Source organism: Haemaphysalis longicornis, unplaced genomic scaffold, assembly GCF_048455015.1.
Source record: "Haemaphysalis longicornis isolate Haplotype H1 unplaced genomic scaffold, Haemaphysalis longicornis Haplotype H1 scaffold_1, whole genome shotgun sequence".
Classification (NCBI taxonomy): domain Eukaryota; kingdom Metazoa; phylum Arthropoda; class Arachnida; order Ixodida; family Ixodidae; genus Haemaphysalis; species Haemaphysalis longicornis.
In genome coordinates this window covers 356,447,695-356,467,228 of record NW_027526203.1, presented here as the reverse complement: position 1 = coordinate 356,467,228, position 19,534 = coordinate 356,447,695, and the positions used below count along the sequence as shown (strand labels likewise).

Below are 19,534 nucleotides of genomic sequence, written 5' to 3'. Positions count from 1 at the left end.
AAATCGCCTGAGGAGCCCTGCATACACCAAAGCTGTGGCGTATGCTATTACCATACCTGCCGGCTCTTTCTCGGCTTACTTCACAAACATGCTGATTTCTCAGTGCCAGCCGCTCCTCTGCATGTTTTTTGCTCTTTGAAGGGGGAGGGGGAAATCCAGGCGATAAGTGCAACAGCTCTTGCACAGCACTCGGGTGCTTTTCATGCACTGACTGAATGCTGTAGTGATACAATAAAGCCTTGTTATGACAAAGTTGAAGGGGGGTCGTAATTACTTCATTGTAACCATTACTTTGTTATAGCCAATGTCCATTTCTGCCAACAATTTATATGCAAGAGCGAATGTACTCACCACCAAAACTCGCAGCAGCCCGCGAAAATAAAGAAAACAAGCAAGAAAAAAAACCATCAAAGAGTCTTTACTTTATTCACGCCAGATGGCTCATCCATGATCATTCAAGAGCACACGAGCTGACAGCTCACTTTGCAGAGAAAAAGTCCTTTACAAATTTTTGCTGTGTCTTCTTAAGGCGTATGATGGCTTTTTAAAGGGACCCTGCAACACTCTGAGCAGTGCAAGTAAATCTGCGCGACGTTTAGATTACACTGGCAGGAATACCTGAGCCAAATATTACACGTGCGCGGGAAGAGGGGAGCGCGCAAATCGCTGTAAAAGACGCGGAAAACCGAACCGTGCTCTCTTCTGTTCTCCTCATTATGCACCCCTGGCATGGCCTAAACGACGTCACTGAGGCCATGGCTGTCCGATCAGCTGTCACTGGTCAACTTCGCGGCTAATTTCTCCCATTTCCGCTGTGGTCAACGCTGTGTACGAGCCTCTTCTATGCCTGAACCTGTAGGCACAGTTTTGCCGTTGCTTTTGTGTTTTGAGTGCGTGCATAGTTTGAGTGATGAGCTCAATACTTCCCTTTCAACAGGAACACTAGACAACAAACGTTTATTGCTTCAAAAACGCCCTACCCGCCCGAGCGCACGCTTGTGAGCAGGTACCCATGCCTGCTTTTTTGTGGCACTGGACCAGAAATAGGCCCCTCCACGTTGCGGAGAAAAGGAGAAAACTCCCCGGCCTGTGATATATCGAATGCCGCCGAAGAGAACGCAGCGAGCCGCCCCCCTCTCCGGGAGAGAGCGTGCAGCTTTCGTTGCGTTGGCCGCCGTCGAGTTGAGAGGGAACGATTATGCGCGATTTCTCATCGCACGTAGTTTCGGTGATAGTGAACGGATTTTCATAATTCTTGCGGGAGGATATTGCTGGGACAATAGACTTTACCCCAAAATACATTTCTAGTACTCGATGGTAAGTGTTGCAGGGTCCCTTTAAGCTGTATCGGCGATTTTGGGTCCACTCTCATCGCCATAATGAGCACCAAAGAAGCGGCACAGCAGGTCTGCCACATCCTAGTAGAGTGGATGGAGGAACATCCAGGCACCCTACTGGGAGCCCAGGAGGCCCGCAACCTCTCGCGTGTTGCCAGGCGCTTGCAGCCATTTTAGTGCACTGGAATTAGCGGCCCCTAGCTATCGTGAGTTTTGAATTACCGCATCCGAGATGCTACATAACCCATCGCGCTCTATAATACATTGATGTGACGGTTACCAAAAGGGTCCGTAAATGCTGGTTGTGGAAAAAATAGGTGTGTTATACTCATTACGGGGGAAATTTTAGCTTCGTTAAAATGAGATCCTGAAAAATGGGCATCTATGGGAATTTCAAGGGGGATTATGATTGCTTCGTTACACTTATCAGTTTGTTATATTCCATTTCGTTATAATGAGGTTTTACTGTACTTATTGACAGCCATGTGCCACTGCACCAAATGGGATGACTTCTAGCTGATTTCAACAAATTCTGCATTTGTGCTGTGTTGTGTTGTCAGCTGTGACACATATATTCAGACCTTTGCAGCAGAGTGTAGTGCCTCTTGAGACTGATTTTAAAGGACAATACTATCTCAAGAATGATATTTAAGTAGGAAAGTTTCCTGCATACATATTGCTTGTATTGCAGTTGATAGTTGCGCTTTTGTAAGTCTGCATCTTGTGTTTCGCCGTCCTTTGTCTTCGTTAATTTCAATTTAGTGCAGTGTTTTTACAAGAAATAATGTACCAACTAGCCCAGAAGCAAGCTCTCATTGACTACATATTGCTGCCTCTATGTGTGCCTATACTTTAGAAAGGTTTGAAAACGCTGCGATTTCCACTTCGTTTCAGTTTTCGTCCATCCTTTATCTGGCAGGGCCACAATGTTTAAACATAACTTGCTTGCTCTGAGTTGTCAATTTTGTTTTCATAGTGTCAATTTGTGTACTGTAAAGTCATCTGAATTTACTGCTGATGCCCTGGCGACTGTTTGCTTTCAGGAACAAGATCTTCAGCCTGACAGTTGACCATGGCCTGTCGTTCATTTCTCAATGCAATAGCTCTGGATTTCATCCGCACCCTAATGATCCACCACTTTATGAGGTAGGGGTTGTTCTGTACAGTAGAGTCTTGTGTACAGTAAAGCGTTATGTTGGCACATTAGCACAGGTGATCTGATGAAGCTTGCTGTCAGTTTTTGTGCCCACCTACCTTTGCAGCCAGTTGTTTGTACACCATCTGTTTGATGGCAAAGCTGCTTGGCCTTCTCACTTATTAAGGCCTGTAATGTCTTCTTCCGCATTAAAAAAAGACAAAAACAATGGCAGTGAGAGAAAAAAAATTGTGTTTAAATAAAAACAAGCAATGGTTGTAGGCAAATGAAAGATAAAGGAGGTTTAAAAAGCCTTACTTCCATATTCAGTTTATGTTCAGCCCTTAACGTCCTTAAATTCCAGCCGAGTGCACATCTAAAAATCGCTGTGAGATTGAAGCAGTTCCTCAAGTGATGCAGTGTCCTGCACATTTGTATCAGCCTTATCCATAAGTTCCGGGCTGCGTTTTCCCTGCTGGTGTGCAGTGAAAGCTTTGTGCCTGAACTTTGGTACTGATAATTTGGGGGGAAGTTGCAGATACCATTTTTGCTTAAATTATATTGCTCAAACCTCTTCACATGGAAATTTCACTAGAAGGCCGTATTTTGTGATCTATTTTGTGCACTGCAAAGAGATTGTGAAGATAACATATAACTGTGCTTTATTGGAAAGGGGCAGCTTATTATAGCTTACTGCAATTTTGTTTGACGGTAAAAGTTGCTGTTATCACTGAAGACTTTGTGCTTTGAAAAGGCAGATCCCAAATTGCGCCCTCCCTCTACCGTGATACGACTTCCGAAGGGCCCTACGACATACCGTATTTACTCGCGTAATTAACCAACCTTTTTTTCTTTTTTCTGGAAAGTCGGAATGAATTTGGGGGAGGGTTCATCATATACCACACAGCAGCGTAGCAAGGAGCTTTTTCCTTTCTTTCACAATGGAAGTCGCTAGAATAGGATTCCTGACTTGAGCCTACCGTAACCCTCATGCCTTGGAGCACGTCCTAACTGCAGGTGCAAGTTGGACTTGCGATTTTACATGTGCAATCGCTGGAGTGCACTTTCAAAGGAACGTCCTGCCACAAATATGGTTTAAAAGTGTGTCGTATTAGCTGAGTTTTATCGTTCATTAAAAAGGGCCAGCAATAAGGCTTGAGCAGCCAGTGCGCATGCTCTGTCTGCTATTGCCAAGTGGGGCTGGTCGGCGGTTGGCCCGCTCGCACTGCCAGGTGGCCGGGCTTCTCGCATCGGTCAGGCTTGCGTCAGCGAGTCAGTTTTAGAATAGGGATACGAGCATTTGAAGGCCAGGTGGGGGGTTCCAAACACAACATGCTCGGTCACGACAGTAATTACCGTATAAACCGGATTATAGGTCGACCCGGTATATAGGTCGACCCCACCTTGAGGTGGGAAAAGTTGACAAAAAGAATAATTCGGCACAGAAGTGCTCTCACAATGTCTATATTTATTTTCGACGCCCGTCCGTCACTGCCACTCACTATGCCTGCCGAAGTCACTCGTCCGAGCTCTCAGTGTCGTCCGAGGATGACTGCTTCGCACTGTCATCTTCCATGCCATCAGGCGCGTAGCTGATGTAGCACTTCCTGAACGCTCGTGTAACCATGTCGTCAGGCAGCGACTGCCCAGAGAAGGACACCCAACTTGACACTGTCGCAACCGGCCCGTATAGGTCTTTTTGTTGTCGCCGGCTATCCACTCATTGTACAGTTCGCGGAGCCGGTCCGTGCATGGCCTCCAGAGTGATCGTGAGTGAAGTTCCCGGACCAAGTCCGCCACTTTGTTCTGCAACTCAGGGTGCACCGCTTGACGTCCACGGAACGATCGGTTTCGGGGGTTGCACGCGCACAGCTTAGCTTTCTGGCTCCGCCAGTACCACACACTTTTCTCCGAAAAGCCTAACTGACGTTGTGCCGCCATATTCCCATTCTGCTCGGTGACTCAATCGTCGTCAGCTTAAAGGAGCCATTAAGAGAAAATGCAAGTTGGTTTTATTCGAAAGATTTCGTGTTTTATAGTGCCCCCAGCGCTTGTCCGGATACAAACGGTGCTTTATTCACTGAGAAATTAAACAATTTAGGTTAAAATTTTGATTTTCCCGCTCAGTCATGCGTTTTCGTGGTCCCAAATGACATCACAGGAACCGACCGCTCTGCAGCCTAGAGTACCTTCATTCACGCATCCACCGTACAGGGTAGAGACACGTATACGCTGGCGCCGCCATTTTCGGTTGCTCGCTCGCCGCCGAAGCAAGTCATTGTGTCAAAACCACGCTAAAATTATCGCCGCAACGCGGTTTACTGAAGAAGTTTGAATCATATTGTCTGTTTCACGTTGCTAGGTCTCGTGGGAAACGAAAAGAATAACGCGTTGAGCCCGTTGGCCCAATTGCGGCGCCACGGGACCGTTCAAAGGTTGTCTCCACCCTGTACAGCGGTGTTGGTTTGTTCCCGCGTTTCTTTACGTTCCGTAACCTAGATGGTGCCACCATACCGTGGCAAGCGTTTGGTTTGTTTTTGCCCGCATTTAACTCTTTCGCTACCGCGCCTATCAAAATCGATCAATTTGATCGATACTTTTGCGAGCGCCTTTTCATAGCGTTCCAGGCGTTTCTCGAACAAGTAAAGCTGTTCGGAGTTAGATAAGAAAATGGCCTTTCAAAATCAGTTTTGTTTTCATTTTTGCAACGGAAACGTGATTTTTGACACGCTTTTGAATCACCTGGGTGTGGAAAAGGGGCGTGGTCGTCGCGCGTCACGGCTACCAACGAAGAATGCGTGCAACTCGTAATTACACTGCACCAGCGCTTGTTTTTTGCTATCAGGGCGTGAATGGGGAACTAGCAAACGATTTTCAATCGTCAGGTTCGCGCTCTGACAGTACTAATCCCAGAAATCGGCTGAAAATGTCAAGCAGTGCCTGGTTGCAAAGCTACTTTATGATTTTAGACAGTTTTATTGCCTTTGCGCAAGTTGTTCTATGTACTGTGGTAGTTCTACTCACCCCAGGACCATTAGCAAACAGTTTACAACAGTTTCGGTTTCGTTTCTGCATCGCGAAATTCATATTTAGCGCTACTACGCAGTTACCCAACTTCAAGGCTACCTGCCATGGCGCCTGAAGCGTCCGCGACTGATCCTCGAACAAAGCACGGCGCTCCTGATTTCCCCCCACCCTAACCCGATTTCTGCGATAAGAACTTCAGATGCAAGTCAAAAGGTCACACCCAGTCGCCAGATATCTGTTCCGCCGAGGACAGCGCTTCAAACCGGCCTTACACTGCCAGCTGTTCGCCTTCCAGTTTCGTTTCCATGCGAGGATATATCCGGGTGTCTAATATTGCTGCTTAGTTGAACTGTCTATTCGGACGGAGTCTCTGATAAGTTTTTGTACTGTTTCATTTGAAAAATGTTAGGTGGCGCTGCAATAGAGGAGGCTCGTTGTGCTGTTCTTTTTCATCGCGCTCCTGCTACTCGGCCAAAGATCGCAGGGCACGATTCTAGCTCATCGTACCTAATTTTTGCGAGCAAGGCTACAATTGCGAGTAAGAAGATGATAATAAAGCTCAGCTTTATGTTTTGAGAGATAACTGACCGTGAACGACAACAAGCATCAGCCACGGCGTTCCGTTTTCAACTTCATGCATGTTTTTTTCCGCATCGCGTGCTTGTCCCAAATATTGTGCTCGCTGTAAATGCAAAGTCAGCCATTGACAAGATGTTTTTACGTTATATGGGGGCAAATTGGTGCCTCTGATAACGTCAAACCGCCAGATTTATTCCAGGGAACCACCCGAAATTGCACATTTTGAATTAGAGGTTGGGCTTCACCGCATGACACGAGCACCATGCCTGCTAACATTTTTTTTTTATATCTGAAAAACTGTTCCGCGCAAGTCGACATTTTTTTTAGGGTTTGTTTTTGAAATGGTTCCCTACAAAATGTATATTCTAATTTTTTTCTACTACCGGTGGTTTGATATACACAACTCCTTTTTTATCATTTTTTTCGACAACTTGACAAAACTTGATTTTGATATTTTTTTTCACAACTATGGTATATAAAAACCTTTAAAAAACTGGTGTTATTGGAAAGGCCGTTAAATAATCTGCATTTTTTGCTCCTGCAATTAGTGCCTAAATAATTTTTTAGCAGGAAAAAACAATGTTTTCTTGGACCCCTAAAAATTGGTCAATTTTCTGCGGTAGCGAAAGAGTTAAACCTAGCTTGTTTTTGTTCTGGGAGAAAATATTCGTTCCCTGAAACAGTGCTCGCTCGACAAATGGGGTCACGTAAGACACCGTTGCTTGCGTCAATCGGCCAGTGTCGTCTGAGACAACTCCAAGCCCCGTAGTGCTGTGCAGCTAAACCAAGCATGCTGTGCGCAGTACGAACAGCAGAACGCATCAGTACTTCTATGTTTACATGTGCTTTCGTAACTTCCACTGTTTGTCCCATCATTCCTATTGCTTTGTAAAGAATGTGCCCTAAATTTAAGCGCAAATCGCTCGTTTGTCTAGTTTGTAAGCTCTACCTAATGTGCGTCTGCTTCTGCCAGCCTCCGCCAATCGCAGAGCTTAGCTCATGTGACATCATAGGTTCTGTTGCGGGAAATGAGCTGGTGGGTCGCATGACCATTCCCGTTTTTCCTAATTATGTAGCTTATTTGAGCGAAGTTTACGTTAAAAGTGGTGTCAGTATGATTCTAACGAGACAATCTTTTGAATGAACCAAACTTGTGTTTTCTCTTCATGGCTCCTTTAAACGCCGCGGTGGACTGGCGTCGACTTCCGCCACTCATCTCGGAACAGAGACGTACAGAAATGTACGCACGCACGCACAATAGACGAGTAAAAGACGAAAAACTAGAGAAAAGCGAAATCAAATAAAGGCCTGATAGTGCGAGAGAGCAGCCCGACACGAATGGCGATGGCGACGGACTACGCTTGCACATTGTTGCCAGACAACGATTTACATTCTGCCAATGACCGCTATATAAGACGAGGGGTGACTTTTGTGCGGATTTTTTTGGAAAAAAACTCGACCTATATTCCGGTTTATACGGTAGATTTCCACCGACAACTAGCGGCCCGCTAGCATTTCCACATGTGGCGGCACAGCGCTGTCACAGCGAACAGTCCCTCCGAGGACTGTTCGTGCACTAAAGGCTTAGCATTGCCTCAGTTATTTAGTCACCGCTTTACGAAGCTGCACCAACAACGATCACCAGGGCAGTCTTCTACAGCACTATCACCCCCTTTCATGCATTTAGAAGCTGATTTTCTGCAATAGTCCCGCTCTGGCGGACGGTGACAAGTTTTAGCTGCTGCGGTGTATGCTGTATCGTGCGTACACCGCACAGTGGGCTCCTTGTCTGCCGCGGTCACGCTTCTAGCGGTGTTTCCACCTGCAAAGACGCTCCGTCTTTTTCACCGTTATTCATTGCGCTATATCTACAAACTCAGCTAAGCTGCGAAGACGCTACCTGAGTAGGCTGCGGAACTGCGTTACCAGAGTCGTCACTGTCACTGCTGTCTGCAGCACGCATCCGCGCAACGATCGCCTCTTCAGTGAGGCACTCGGACGTTTCCAAAACATTGGCCCTGACGTCCCTTCTGCAAAAACGGAGGCAGTTGAAGAAGCACCCAGCCAAATTCAAAGCGGCACGCACGTGACACAAGTCAATGTGCGAGCGAGTGAGCGGACGAGGCCAAAGCGGTGGCGCCGGGAGGGGAGTTCTGAAGGAAAACCGCTTCCTTCCTCCCCTCACTTCCTCGGAAGCGGCGCAGTTGACTCGCTTTCTGAGGGGTGGAAGGTATGCAAGGCGCATCGCGGGGTATGCCGTCAGCGCAGCCACCGTGCAGAGCCGCTGACAGCTCGCATTTTCGGTGCCCTCTATAACCTAATTCAATCGTAATATCCGATATCGCGGCACTAGAGCATTGTAATAAACGGTTTATTTTACTATAGAATGCATACGAAAGTGGACGGGTCCATAGTTGGTCATGGTTATATTCGATTTATTGTTATAAACGGTATCGTTATAAGTGGACTTGACTGTAGTTGTGTTGCTTTTGGACATTAATATCTTATGGTAAGCAAGCTTTCTTTGCTGTATATTACTAGTATCCCACCCTCATTTCAGGCTAGCACTGCTAGCACTGTACCCTCAGTCATAAGTACACTAAAAGCATGCTTTACTGCATATGAGAGCAATTTTGTTCTGTTGCCCCCATGTTACTGACCGCTTGTAGCATCTAGTAGAAGATCTTTGTAGGGGTGCCAGGACATTTTCTGGTGTATATATTCAGCTGACCTCTTATTTTGTGGCTCTTGCAGGAATGCAAACACATCCGCTTCGATGAGAGGGCCACAGTCACAGTGGTGGATCTTCGGTCGTGGGAGGAACCAGCCTCCTGAGGCTTTTCCGTGTTGGGAAATGAAACCGGTGCGTGCGGGTGTAACCGGTGCACAAGGAACGTAACCAAGGACAAGGATGTACATTTTTTGTATATTTGCTACCTCTTGGACAGAGGGCCTGTCTAGCACGTCCAGCGTTTAGTTGCTCCTAATGCTAGTCATAACTGCGTACCATGCCTTCTTGTTGTGACTGGACATTGTTGTTTTGACTTCAGCAACTCTGGCATCCGAACGAAAGCTTTACATAGCTACAGCGTAGGATTTAACAGAAACTCTAGGAGCTGCTGGTGATATTGAGAGTGCAGTGGTATCCCATGATCTGCGACCACGTACTGTGTTTCACGTTGGGTGCATGTGATGCCATGCACGCATTGCCAAGCATGATATGCAGAAACATTAATTTAAGCTGCATCCTGAAATTTCTGTTCTGGCAGTTTATTAAGGCAACACGGAAGAGTGCAAAAGAAAAAAGATGCTTCAAAATTAAAGCATGAACCAAATATTTGTTCAAATTCTTTTGTTTTCTGTGGGTCATGTGCAACTGTATTTTTGAAAATAAAACACCTGTGGCCACACACAGTTGACAACCGACGATGTTCACAATAAAACTTTGAGTGCCGAATTTTGAAGCGGGTTTTTTGTACTTGTCGCCACCCATGGGTTATTGGAGAGAATTTTTCGCTTCCTGTTTGTTTTTCCATTAATAAGCTGCAGGGTACATACGTGCCCGTGCACTTGCATGAAGCATCTGTGAAATTCACTCTGTTAGCAGAGTACTCTGTTTGGTGTGGTAGTCTGACTGCAGAAGAGAAGGTGAAGAACACCGAATTATGCGCACCTCCTGGCCAACGTTCTCTGAACCTTAAATCCTCTGAACCTTTAGTGTGCATTTCAGAAGCTGCATTGTTGTCAACAATCCGCCCACTGAGCACGTCCTAACTCGCAGCAAAGGGGGCCTTGAAAGGAGATTTCAGTCTCCCCTCTCGGCAGGTGGAACCGCAAGGCCCTCGCACCTATTTTCGCTTTCTTTCACGGCGAGTTTGGTGTGCTCAGTGGGCACACTGTTGACAACAATGCAGCCTCCACAGTGCTGCACGCAGCTTCTGTCACCTGAAAACCCTTGAAATAGCCCATGTTGTTGCAAGCTGGCATCTAGGCCTGCGTCAAGGATCACGCGAAATTGTCGATTTCATAATTCCTAGCAACTAAACTGAGCAGTTCTAGATTAGTGCTTGTGCAGTACTAATTCCCGTACGAGCCCACATAATTAGCTGATTAACAGCAACTGCTTTGTTTACGGCCAGCCTTGCACTTTTGGTCACAAGCTTGGTTTACAAGCTATTCCGAGATCTTGTAACCCTACCAAAAGAGGTATAGTACCCCGCTGGGAGGGCTCTGCCCGGGTAAAATAGAACAATTTTTTATTCAGGGAAGTCAGTTGAAACGCGAGGTTACTTTGTAGTATTGGTGAAAGTTCCAGGACACCTAAGCACTCCTCATGATCTAGTGAATGCTGACCTATGGCACAGATACGTTTCACAGCTGCTGTTGATGTACACTCTGCAAGGTCCATCTCTGTGAACACAGCACTGATGAAATTTTTGGAACAAGTGCCATATGGAAGGGAGTGTGTTCATTCTACGCCCTGTAATGAAGTGATGCCCACGGTAGCTCATGTCCGGTGGTGCACATTTGTCGTCCAATTATCTTTTTTTTGCTGCAGCATTTTCTTCCTCTTTCGGTTACTTGGCCGGGTGCCCTTGTTATTCCTAGGTATACGCTGTTATCAGGAACATGCTCTTCTGCTCAATTAAAGGAGTACTGGCACCAGGAGCACATTAAATTCTTAAAGGCATGATAATTAATTGCATAGAAATCGCTTCCAGCCCGGAGGGTGCATATGGCAGAACCACGCCATGACCTCACAGTTTTGTGCATAAGTCGAAACACTGCGGAGGTGTTTGAACTGTCCTTCCACCGGAGCTGAGTAGCTGACCTGCCTGAAGGGTTTAGGCCTACTTTTACTGCAGATATTTGGTGACCCCTTTCAATAAAAGTCTTAATTCTTCTAAGTCTTCTATTACGATTCTATGCTAAATTATTGGCTTCTTACCTGCATGTAGAACTTTGTTTTTTCAAGAGTGCCTTTCTGAGAAGCGGTTATGCCTGTAGCCCTGGCTACGTGCATCAGTTCATGAACGTGCCAGCACCTAGCTGCCTCTCGCCGGGCTGCACGCATGTGTGAAGTGATGTCACAAGTTTGTGACGAACGTCAGGAGGCAGATGGCTACGTTACCTTCTGTTCCCACGACGGAGTGATGTCCACTTGCTGCATGCCACTCCGCCCGCCATTCTGTTGGCATGATAAACGAGATGAAATTAAAGTATGTTCCACATGTCGCAGGCTCTTCATATTTCAACCAGGTTATTTTGCCTTGTAAAAGAAGCGAACTGTGTAATAATATTAACCCCAAAAATTGGTATCAGTACCCTTTTAAAGGGACACTGAATAGGGGCCCGAACGTGGGACAGGTGGCGCTGCTGGTGCCGTTCAACAGCGCCACCCGCGGAAGAAAATCGCAAAAATGGTATGGACATGCCCTGGCGTGTGAATGTGGAGCGCGCGTGTTTCCGTGTTATTTAAAAGTGTAACCGCTCGTTAGCCTGATAATGGCAGTCATATGACACATTTTTTGTCAGAAATTAGGTGTGGGTGACGCTTGTTCATTTCATTAATTACCTAATTCATTTTAATTATTAATTTATTGGGTTAAAAATCAAATTATTGTCACTAGTTCTTGTGCGGTATCAAATTAAAGGTCTCGATGAGGGGAATCACGTGGGACAAATTAAAAATTGCTTACTGGTTATAGTAATGAGATAGTCACGTGAGTCACAAATTGGGTTAAAAGTCAAAGTGGTGCCACTAGGGCTTGTGGTGCATCAAATTAAAGGTCTCGATGAGGGCAATCACGTGGGACACTTTAAAAATTGCTTCCTGGTTATAGTCGTGAGTCACGTGAGTCGTGGATTCGGTTAAAAGTGAAAGTGATGCCACTAGGGCTTGTGGGGCATCAAATTACAGGTCTCGATGAGGGGAATCGTGGGAGAAATTAAAAACTGCTTCCTGGTTATAGTCATGATATAGTCACGTGAGCCACAAATTGGGTTAAAAGTGAAAATGGTGCCATTAGGGCCTATGAGGTATCAAATGAAAGTTCTCGATGAGGGGAATCACGTGGGACAAATTAAAAATTGCTTCCTGGTTATAGTAATGAGTCACGTGAGTCGTGGATTCGGTTAAAAGTGAAAGTGATGCCACTAGGGCCTGTACGTGGGGCATCAAATTACAGGTCTCGATTAGGGGAATCATGTGGGAGAAATTAAAAACTGCTTCCTGGTTATAGTCATGAGTCACGTGAGTCGTGGATTCGGTTAAAAGTGAAAGTGATGCCAGTAGGGCCTGTGGGGCATCAAATTACAGGTCTCGATGAGGGGAATCACGTGGGACAAATTAAAAATTGCTTCCTGGTTATAGTCATGAGTCACGTGAGTCGTGGATTCGGTTAAAAGTGAAAGTGATGCCACTAGGGCCTGTGGGGCATCAAATTACAGGTCTCGATGAGGGGAATCATGTGGGAGAAATTAAAAACTGCTTCCTGGTTATAGTCATGAGTCACGTGAGTCGTGGATTCGGTTAAAAGTGAAAGTGATGCCACTAGGGCCTGTGGGGCATCAGGGGAATCATGTGGGAGAAATTAAAAACTGCTTCCTGGTTATAGTCATGAGATAGTCACGTGAGCCACAAATTGGGTTAAAAGTGAAAATGGTGCCACAAGGCCTATGAGGTATCAAATGAAAGTTCTCGATGAGGCGAATCACGTGGGACAAATTAAAAATTGCTTCCTGGTTATAGTAATGAGATAGTCACGTGAGTCAGAATTGTGTTAAAAGTCAAAGTGATGCCACTACGGCTTGTGTGGCATCAAATTAAAGGTCTCAACGAGGGGAATCAAATCACGTGGGACAAATCTAATGTTGCGTCCTTGTTATAGTTTGAGATAGTCACGTCAGTCATAGATTGGGTTAAAAGTCGAAGTGGTGCCATTAGGGCTTGTGGGTCATCAAATTAAAGGTCTCGATGAGGGGAATCACGTGGGAGAAATTAAAAACTGCTTCCTGGTTATAAGTCATGAGATAGTCACGTGAGCCACAAATAGTGGGTTGAAAGTGAAAGTGATGTCACTAGGGCTTCTGAGGTATCAAATTAGTCTCGATGAGGGTCATCACGTGGGACAAATTAAAAATCGATTCCTGGTTTAGTCATGCGATAGTCACGCGAGTCATAGGTTTGGTTAAAAGTGAAATTTGTGCCACTAGGGCCTACGAGGTATTAAATTAAAGGTCTCGATGAAGGGAATCACTTGGGACAAATTAAAAAATTGCTTACTGGTTATAGTAATGAGATAGTCACGTGAATCACGAATTGGGTTAAAAGTCAAAGTGGTGCCACTAGGGCTTGTGAGGTATCAAAGGTCTCGGAGGGGAATCACGTGGGATAAATTAAAAATCACTTCCTGGTTATAGTCATGAGATGGTCACGTGAGTAACGAATTGGGTTAAAAGTCAAAGTGGTGCCACTAGGGCTTACGATGTATCAAATTAAATATCTCGATGAGAGGAATCGCGTGGGATAAATTAAAAATCACTTCCTCGTTATAGTCATGAGATAGTCACGTGAGTCGTGGATTCGGTTAAAAGTCAAAGTGGTGCCACTAGGGCTTGTGAGGTATCAAATTAAAGGTCTCGATGAGGGCAATCACGTGGGATAAATTAAAAATCACTTCCTGGTTATAGTCATGAGATGGTCACGTGAGTAACGAATTAGGTTAAAAGTCAAAGTGGTGCCACTAGGGCTTACGAGATATCAAATTAAATATCTCGATGAGAGGAATCGCGTGGGATAAATTAAAAATCACTTCCTCGTTATAGTCATGAGATAGTCACGTGAGTCGTGGATTCGGTTAAAAGTCAAAGTGGTGCCACTAGGGCTTGTGAGGTATCAAATTAAAGGTCTCGATGAGGGCAATCACGTGGGATAAATTAAAAATCACTTCCTGGTTATAGTCATGAGATGGTCACGTGAGTAACGAATTAGGTTAAAAGTCAAAGTGGTGCCACTAGGGCTTACGAGATATCAAATTAAATATCTCGATGAGAGGAATCGCGTGGGATAAATTAAAAATCACTTCCTCGTTATAGTCATGAGATAGTCACGTGAGTCGTGGATTCGGTTAAAAGTCAAAGTGGTGCCACTAGGGCTTGTGAGGTATCAAATTAAAGGTCTCGATGAGGGCAATCACGTGGGATAAATTAAAAATCACTTCCTGGTTATAGTCATGAGATGGTCACGTGAGTAACGAATTAGGTTAAAAGTCAAAGTGGTGCCACTAGGGCTTACGAGATATCAAATTAAATATCTCGATGAGAGGAATCGCGTGGGATAAATTAAAAATCACTTCCTCGTTATAGTCATGAGATAGTCACGTGAGTCGTGGATTCGGTTAAAAGTCATAGTGGTGCCACTAGGGCTTGTGAGGTATCAAATTAAAGGTCTCGATGAGGGCAATCACGTGGGATAAATTAAAAATCACTTCCTGGTTATAGTCATGAGATGGTCACGTGAGTAACGAATTAGGTTAAAAGTCAAAGTGGTGCCACTAGGGCTTACGAGATATCAAATTAAATATCTCGATGAGAGGAATCGCGTGGGATAAATTAAAAATCACTTCCTCGTTATAGTCATGAGATAGTCACGTGAGTCGTGGATTCGGTTAAAAGTCAAAGTGGTGCCACTAGGGCTTGTGAGGTATCAAATTAAAGGTCTCGATGAGGGCAATCACGTGGGATAAATTAAAAATCACTTCCTGGTTATAGTCATGAGATGGTCACGTGAGTAACGAATTAGGTTAAAAGTCAAAGTGGTGCCACTAGGGCTTACGAGATATCAAATTAAATATCTCGATGAGAGGAATCGCGTGGGATAAATTAAAAATCACTTCCTCGTTATAGTCATGAGATAGTCACGTGAGTCGTGGATTCGGTTAAAAGTCGAAGTGATGCCACTAGGGCTTGTGTGGCATCAAATTATAAAGGTCTCAACGAGGGGAATCAAATCACGTGGGACAAATCTAATGTTGCATCCTTGTTATAGTATGAGATAGTCACGTCAGTCATAGATTGGGTTAAAAGTAAAGTGGTGCCACTAGAGCTTGTGAGGTATGAAATTAAAAGTGTCGATTAGGGGAATCACGTAGAACAAACTGAAAATTGGTTCCTGGTTATAGTGATGAGATAGTCACGTGAGTCACGAATTGGGTTAAAGGAGCCATGAAGAGAAAATGCAAGTTGGTTTTATTCGAAAGATTTCGTGTTTTATAGTGCCCCCAGCGCTTATCCGGATACAAACGATGCTTTATTCACTGAGAAATTAAACATTTTAAGTTAAAATTCTGATTTTCCCACTAAATCGTTTGTTTTCGGGGTCTGCAATGACATCACAGGAACCGACCGCTCTGCAGCCTAGAGTACCTTCATTCACGCATCCGCCGTACAGGGTAGAGACACGTATACGCTGGCGCCGCCATTTTGGGTCGCTCGCTCGCCGCCGAAGCAAGTCATTGTGTCAAAACCGCGCTAAAATTATCGCCGCAACGCGGTTTACTGAAGAATTAAGTTTGAATCATATTGCCTGTTTCGCTTTGCTAGGTCTCGTGGGAAACGAAAAGAACAACGCGTTGAGCACGTTGGCCCAATAGGGACCGGGCGGCCGTTGTATGGCACCACCGTCGCTTCAGCGAACAGCGCCGCCCGTGGCGAACCGTTCGTCAGTGGAATGCCGGTGGCGGTCAGCGCAGCGTTACTGTGCATGGCTTTCTGTCGTTTTTCTGCGGTGCGGTTTGCAAAGCGTAGATAACTACAGGGGCTTTTTTCAGATCGGTAAATCTTGAGCGTGGATGTAACCTTTATACGAGGCATGCCATGTGTGTAATTTACGCCCATACTCAGTATTTACAAATAGCAGACGACGCTCAATTCGCCAAGCTGGAAGTCAAGCTGGAAGTGAAAGTCCTTTCCTTCATGAAATTTTTTGATGCCTGCATGCAGTTTCGCGTATCGAGAAGTGTATTGCAGCTAAATGCTCCCACAAAGCTGGTGTGTGCAACCGATTCAGGAATGCTGCGGTGCTGGCCTTTGGCAGTTGATGAGGAAACAGCGTCGTGCACAAGCGAAAGGCAAAGTTGGGGGGTCCCTTCTAAGATTTACCTCAAAACAGAAATTGTGATGGACGACGCTTCCGTAACTTCATTAACTACGGCTGAAACGTGTTTATTTCACCGAAATGCTCTTACTACAGTCACCGGGAATTGTTTACAGAAGAAATACCGCATGATAGAACTTTATTGCTTGTCGTGGAGAAGCATTGCTTTACAAGAATTGCAATGGTTGCTGGCTAGTATTGGTTAATGGTTTTTCAAAAACCAATTCCTGCGTGGCTGAAGGACGATAGACAGGAGGGTGCCGAAAACCTGTACTCAGTTTCACAACTGAATGCTGCGGTCGTTTTACAATCTGCCACGTACCGTTGAAAAATCATGCACTTCTCCGTCTAACGACGATGATGGTTTCTCGCAAACTTTCTCGTGCGGCTTTCATTGGTTGCCTTCTGGATTTAATTTTGACTACTTGAGCTTCGAATTTGACCAGCACGCAGTTTGGTTTTTTGATCGCAGCGTCTTTGACCAATTCCCATTCGATTTCGCGCGCAGAAAGCTTTGCGTTCAACCATGGTAATCATTAGACGGAGGGCTAGATGATTTTGCTGTTTAATTCTGAACTTCCGTGCACCCCTCTCCAAAGCTACACTTTTTCCAGCGTGTCGGAAATGTGTCTGTGCTGGAGGACTCGGGGTGATGCACCCATATTTTAGGCAACTAATAGCGCGTTTTTGGCGTCTTCACAAGGCATTACACAATTTTTGAGGTACTCTGTAAATATTACTTAAGCATTAAAATACACCGGCTGACGTTAACACTGCCACATTTTTAACTATCGGTGCCAGCATTTATTTCACGCAGGTGGTAAAACGGGAAGGGGAGGAGGGATGGTTTGTAGCTTGGGCAGTTGGGTGGGTAATTAACTTTTGCTGATAAAATGACCACCACAAACGTGGGAGTTCCACTTCTGCATTCAGGCTCCCACGCTGTCACAGTGTCGCTCAACAAAAACGAAGGCACAAAGCTCACGGTTACCGAATGAAAGTAGAAACTACCGCAACATTTCTACGGCTACACGGTAATCCATCTCGTACGCAAGTGCCTTTCTCTTCAAAGCACACGTATCGAAGTATCCCAGCTCTAAGGCTGGAGTGGAAGCAGTAGTCATTGAAGCCAGTGAAGTTAATTTAAAGTGGTACAAATGAATACTAATATTCGTAATAGTTTGATTCCTACTCAGATCACGCGGAGCCATGCGCAGAGCGCTGCCAAAAGCGCTCATGTCAGTGTAGCCCGTTCCCAAACTTAGAATCGTCAAATAAGTTTATGTAGCCGTTTGTGCATTTAAGGAGAAATGAATACTAATAATAGTAGTTTTATTCGTACTCAGAACGGGTGGAGCCAAGCGTAGATCACTGCAAAAAGCGCTCATGCCATTGTAGCCGATATCCAACTTTAGAAGCGTCCGACAAGTTTGCGTAGCCGTTACTGCATCTAAGAACCCAACACATCTGTCTAGACTTCGTTTCATCTCACATGTAGGCCCACAACACCACCAAAACATTCAAAGCACCGAAGCAAACACGACAACAACAACAGGAGGCTGTGTAGTCCAATGCACCGGCTCATTCCACTGACGAGGGAAGCGCCGAGTGGTGGCGCCACCCGTCCAGCTGCCCGGTCCCTATTGCGGCGGCACGGGGGGGTAAAGCCCTGTTCTGTCACAGAACAGGGAGGATTTTAGAGAAGCAAAGGTCTAGCTTTGCCTGTAGTGCCAGAAAAAGCGTAGTGGCGGCGTCGTGAACTACCCAGTACGCCCGCTTGATGGCGCTGTAAACACGGCTTTGTAAACATGGCGGATGCTTTTTGCACAGGCCGCTTGAGCTCCTTAATAACATGGCTGCCCTCGCACGGCGGCCGCCGGCTCGCTGCTCCACGGCCGGACTCGACTCTCCTCCTCCCGCGCGCGAAAGGGGCGTCGAGTCCGGCCGTGGCTGCTCCTGCTGGCTCCTGGCTGGCACGCTGGTCGCGTGTTTACTTGCGCCGCGCTAGTGAAGTGATGTTACGCCAGGTGACCAGATGGCCTCGACTGGCACAGACCACAGTGAGCAGCAAGTGAGAACAAATCGTTTATTGACATCCGCAAGTTTACAGAGGCCAGGACATCATTTCATTTCGATCGCTGCAATTGTACGTCGCTTTCGTGACAACATTTTTTTTTTGCCATAACAACTCGTTCACTTGCGCTAAGATTTCGAACGAAGGGCACAAATGAAGTATTGACGGCGACAACGGTTTCCTTTGCACCGTCTTTCTAGCGGAGTGCATAACACTCACCTTCTGTTGGAAGAATCGAATATTCTGGCCTCGACAGCTGCCTTCCGATACGGAATTTCCCACATTTGTCATTCCACAAGCACTCAATTCCCGTGTTTTGCCAGTCCTCTCAACAACTGATGGACGCAAAAGCACATAACAGCAATAACAGTCACGAAACCGGTGCTCCGCGCACATTGAAACGGTCGGCCGTTGCAGCGGTTTCAATTTGAATTGGCGGCTTTGTGGTTGCGAATTCAGAAACGAGGTGGTGCACCAGTCGGCTGTTCGTAAAAAGTTGCGTACATTTTTGCTCAACGAATGTTTGATGCGGAACTTGTTAATAGTATTTTTAAATAACACATTGTAAGCGAACTGTGTGGGCTCTTTGAGTCACGGAATGAATGTTTTGTATTCTATACCAAAAGTAACATTTTGCCTGCGCCGTCTGGTGGGCTTGATGGTCGAAAACAGCGCTTTAGGTTGGTCACGTGGGGCGTCGATTTTTACGCCGCCTATAGGGAAGACAGGGAACGTCCAAGCTTGAGAGCCGTTCTGTGGTAAAGCGCATAGAGTTTCTTAGTAAGTATACTAGAGAGGAAACTGCGCCTCGTAAGCCATGTCGTCATGGGGGTTCATGGGAATACATCCTTTTTGGCTTGGGCTTGGCATGACAACTGGATTCTTAAGCGTTTTTGGGGATTTGCTTTCTTCACTATGCATTCACACGTTTACGAGCTACAAGGAAGCCGAAATCCTCCCGTTTCTGTGGTAGCCGTGTTCAGTGAAACAGCAGGCAATGCGTGATCGCACCTGACGTTGCTCATGCCGCAGTCGAAGGACGTATGACTGAGCGGGTAATATGCCGCCGCGAAATTTGTAGCCGATGAAAAGAAGAAACAAAACGTACTTCGACGAAGACAAGATACGGCAGAAATGGGCTCTTTTATGCGTCCTATCTTGTCATCGTCCACTACTGTTTAACGCCACGTTTTCATTTTTCTTGTTAAACTAGCTGGCGGTCGCGG

The 19,534-nt window shown here is 45.8% G+C and overlaps 1 protein-coding gene across 4 annotated transcripts in view; it reads left to right on the top strand.

The window, feature by feature from the left end:
- LOC144154959 (STAM-binding protein) overlaps positions 1-9,535 on the top strand; it is a 41,078-nt gene extending 31,543 nt beyond the window's left edge. For 2 of the 4 annotated variants that reach the window (XM_077686116.1, XM_077686115.1), the window contains exons 9-10: positions 2,381-2,483; positions 8,833-9,535. In XM_077686116.1, coding sequence (XP_077542242.1) covers positions 2,381-2,483; positions 8,833-8,913 — 184 coding nt within the window. In that variant the 3' untranslated portion in view covers positions 8,914-9,535. Of the gene's footprint in view, positions 1-2,380; positions 2,485-8,832 lie in introns of those variants that run through there. The other 2 variants (XR_013319486.1, XR_013319485.1) reach the window with 1 other exon arrangement.
- Positions 9,536-19,534: the final 9,999 nt, after the last annotated feature.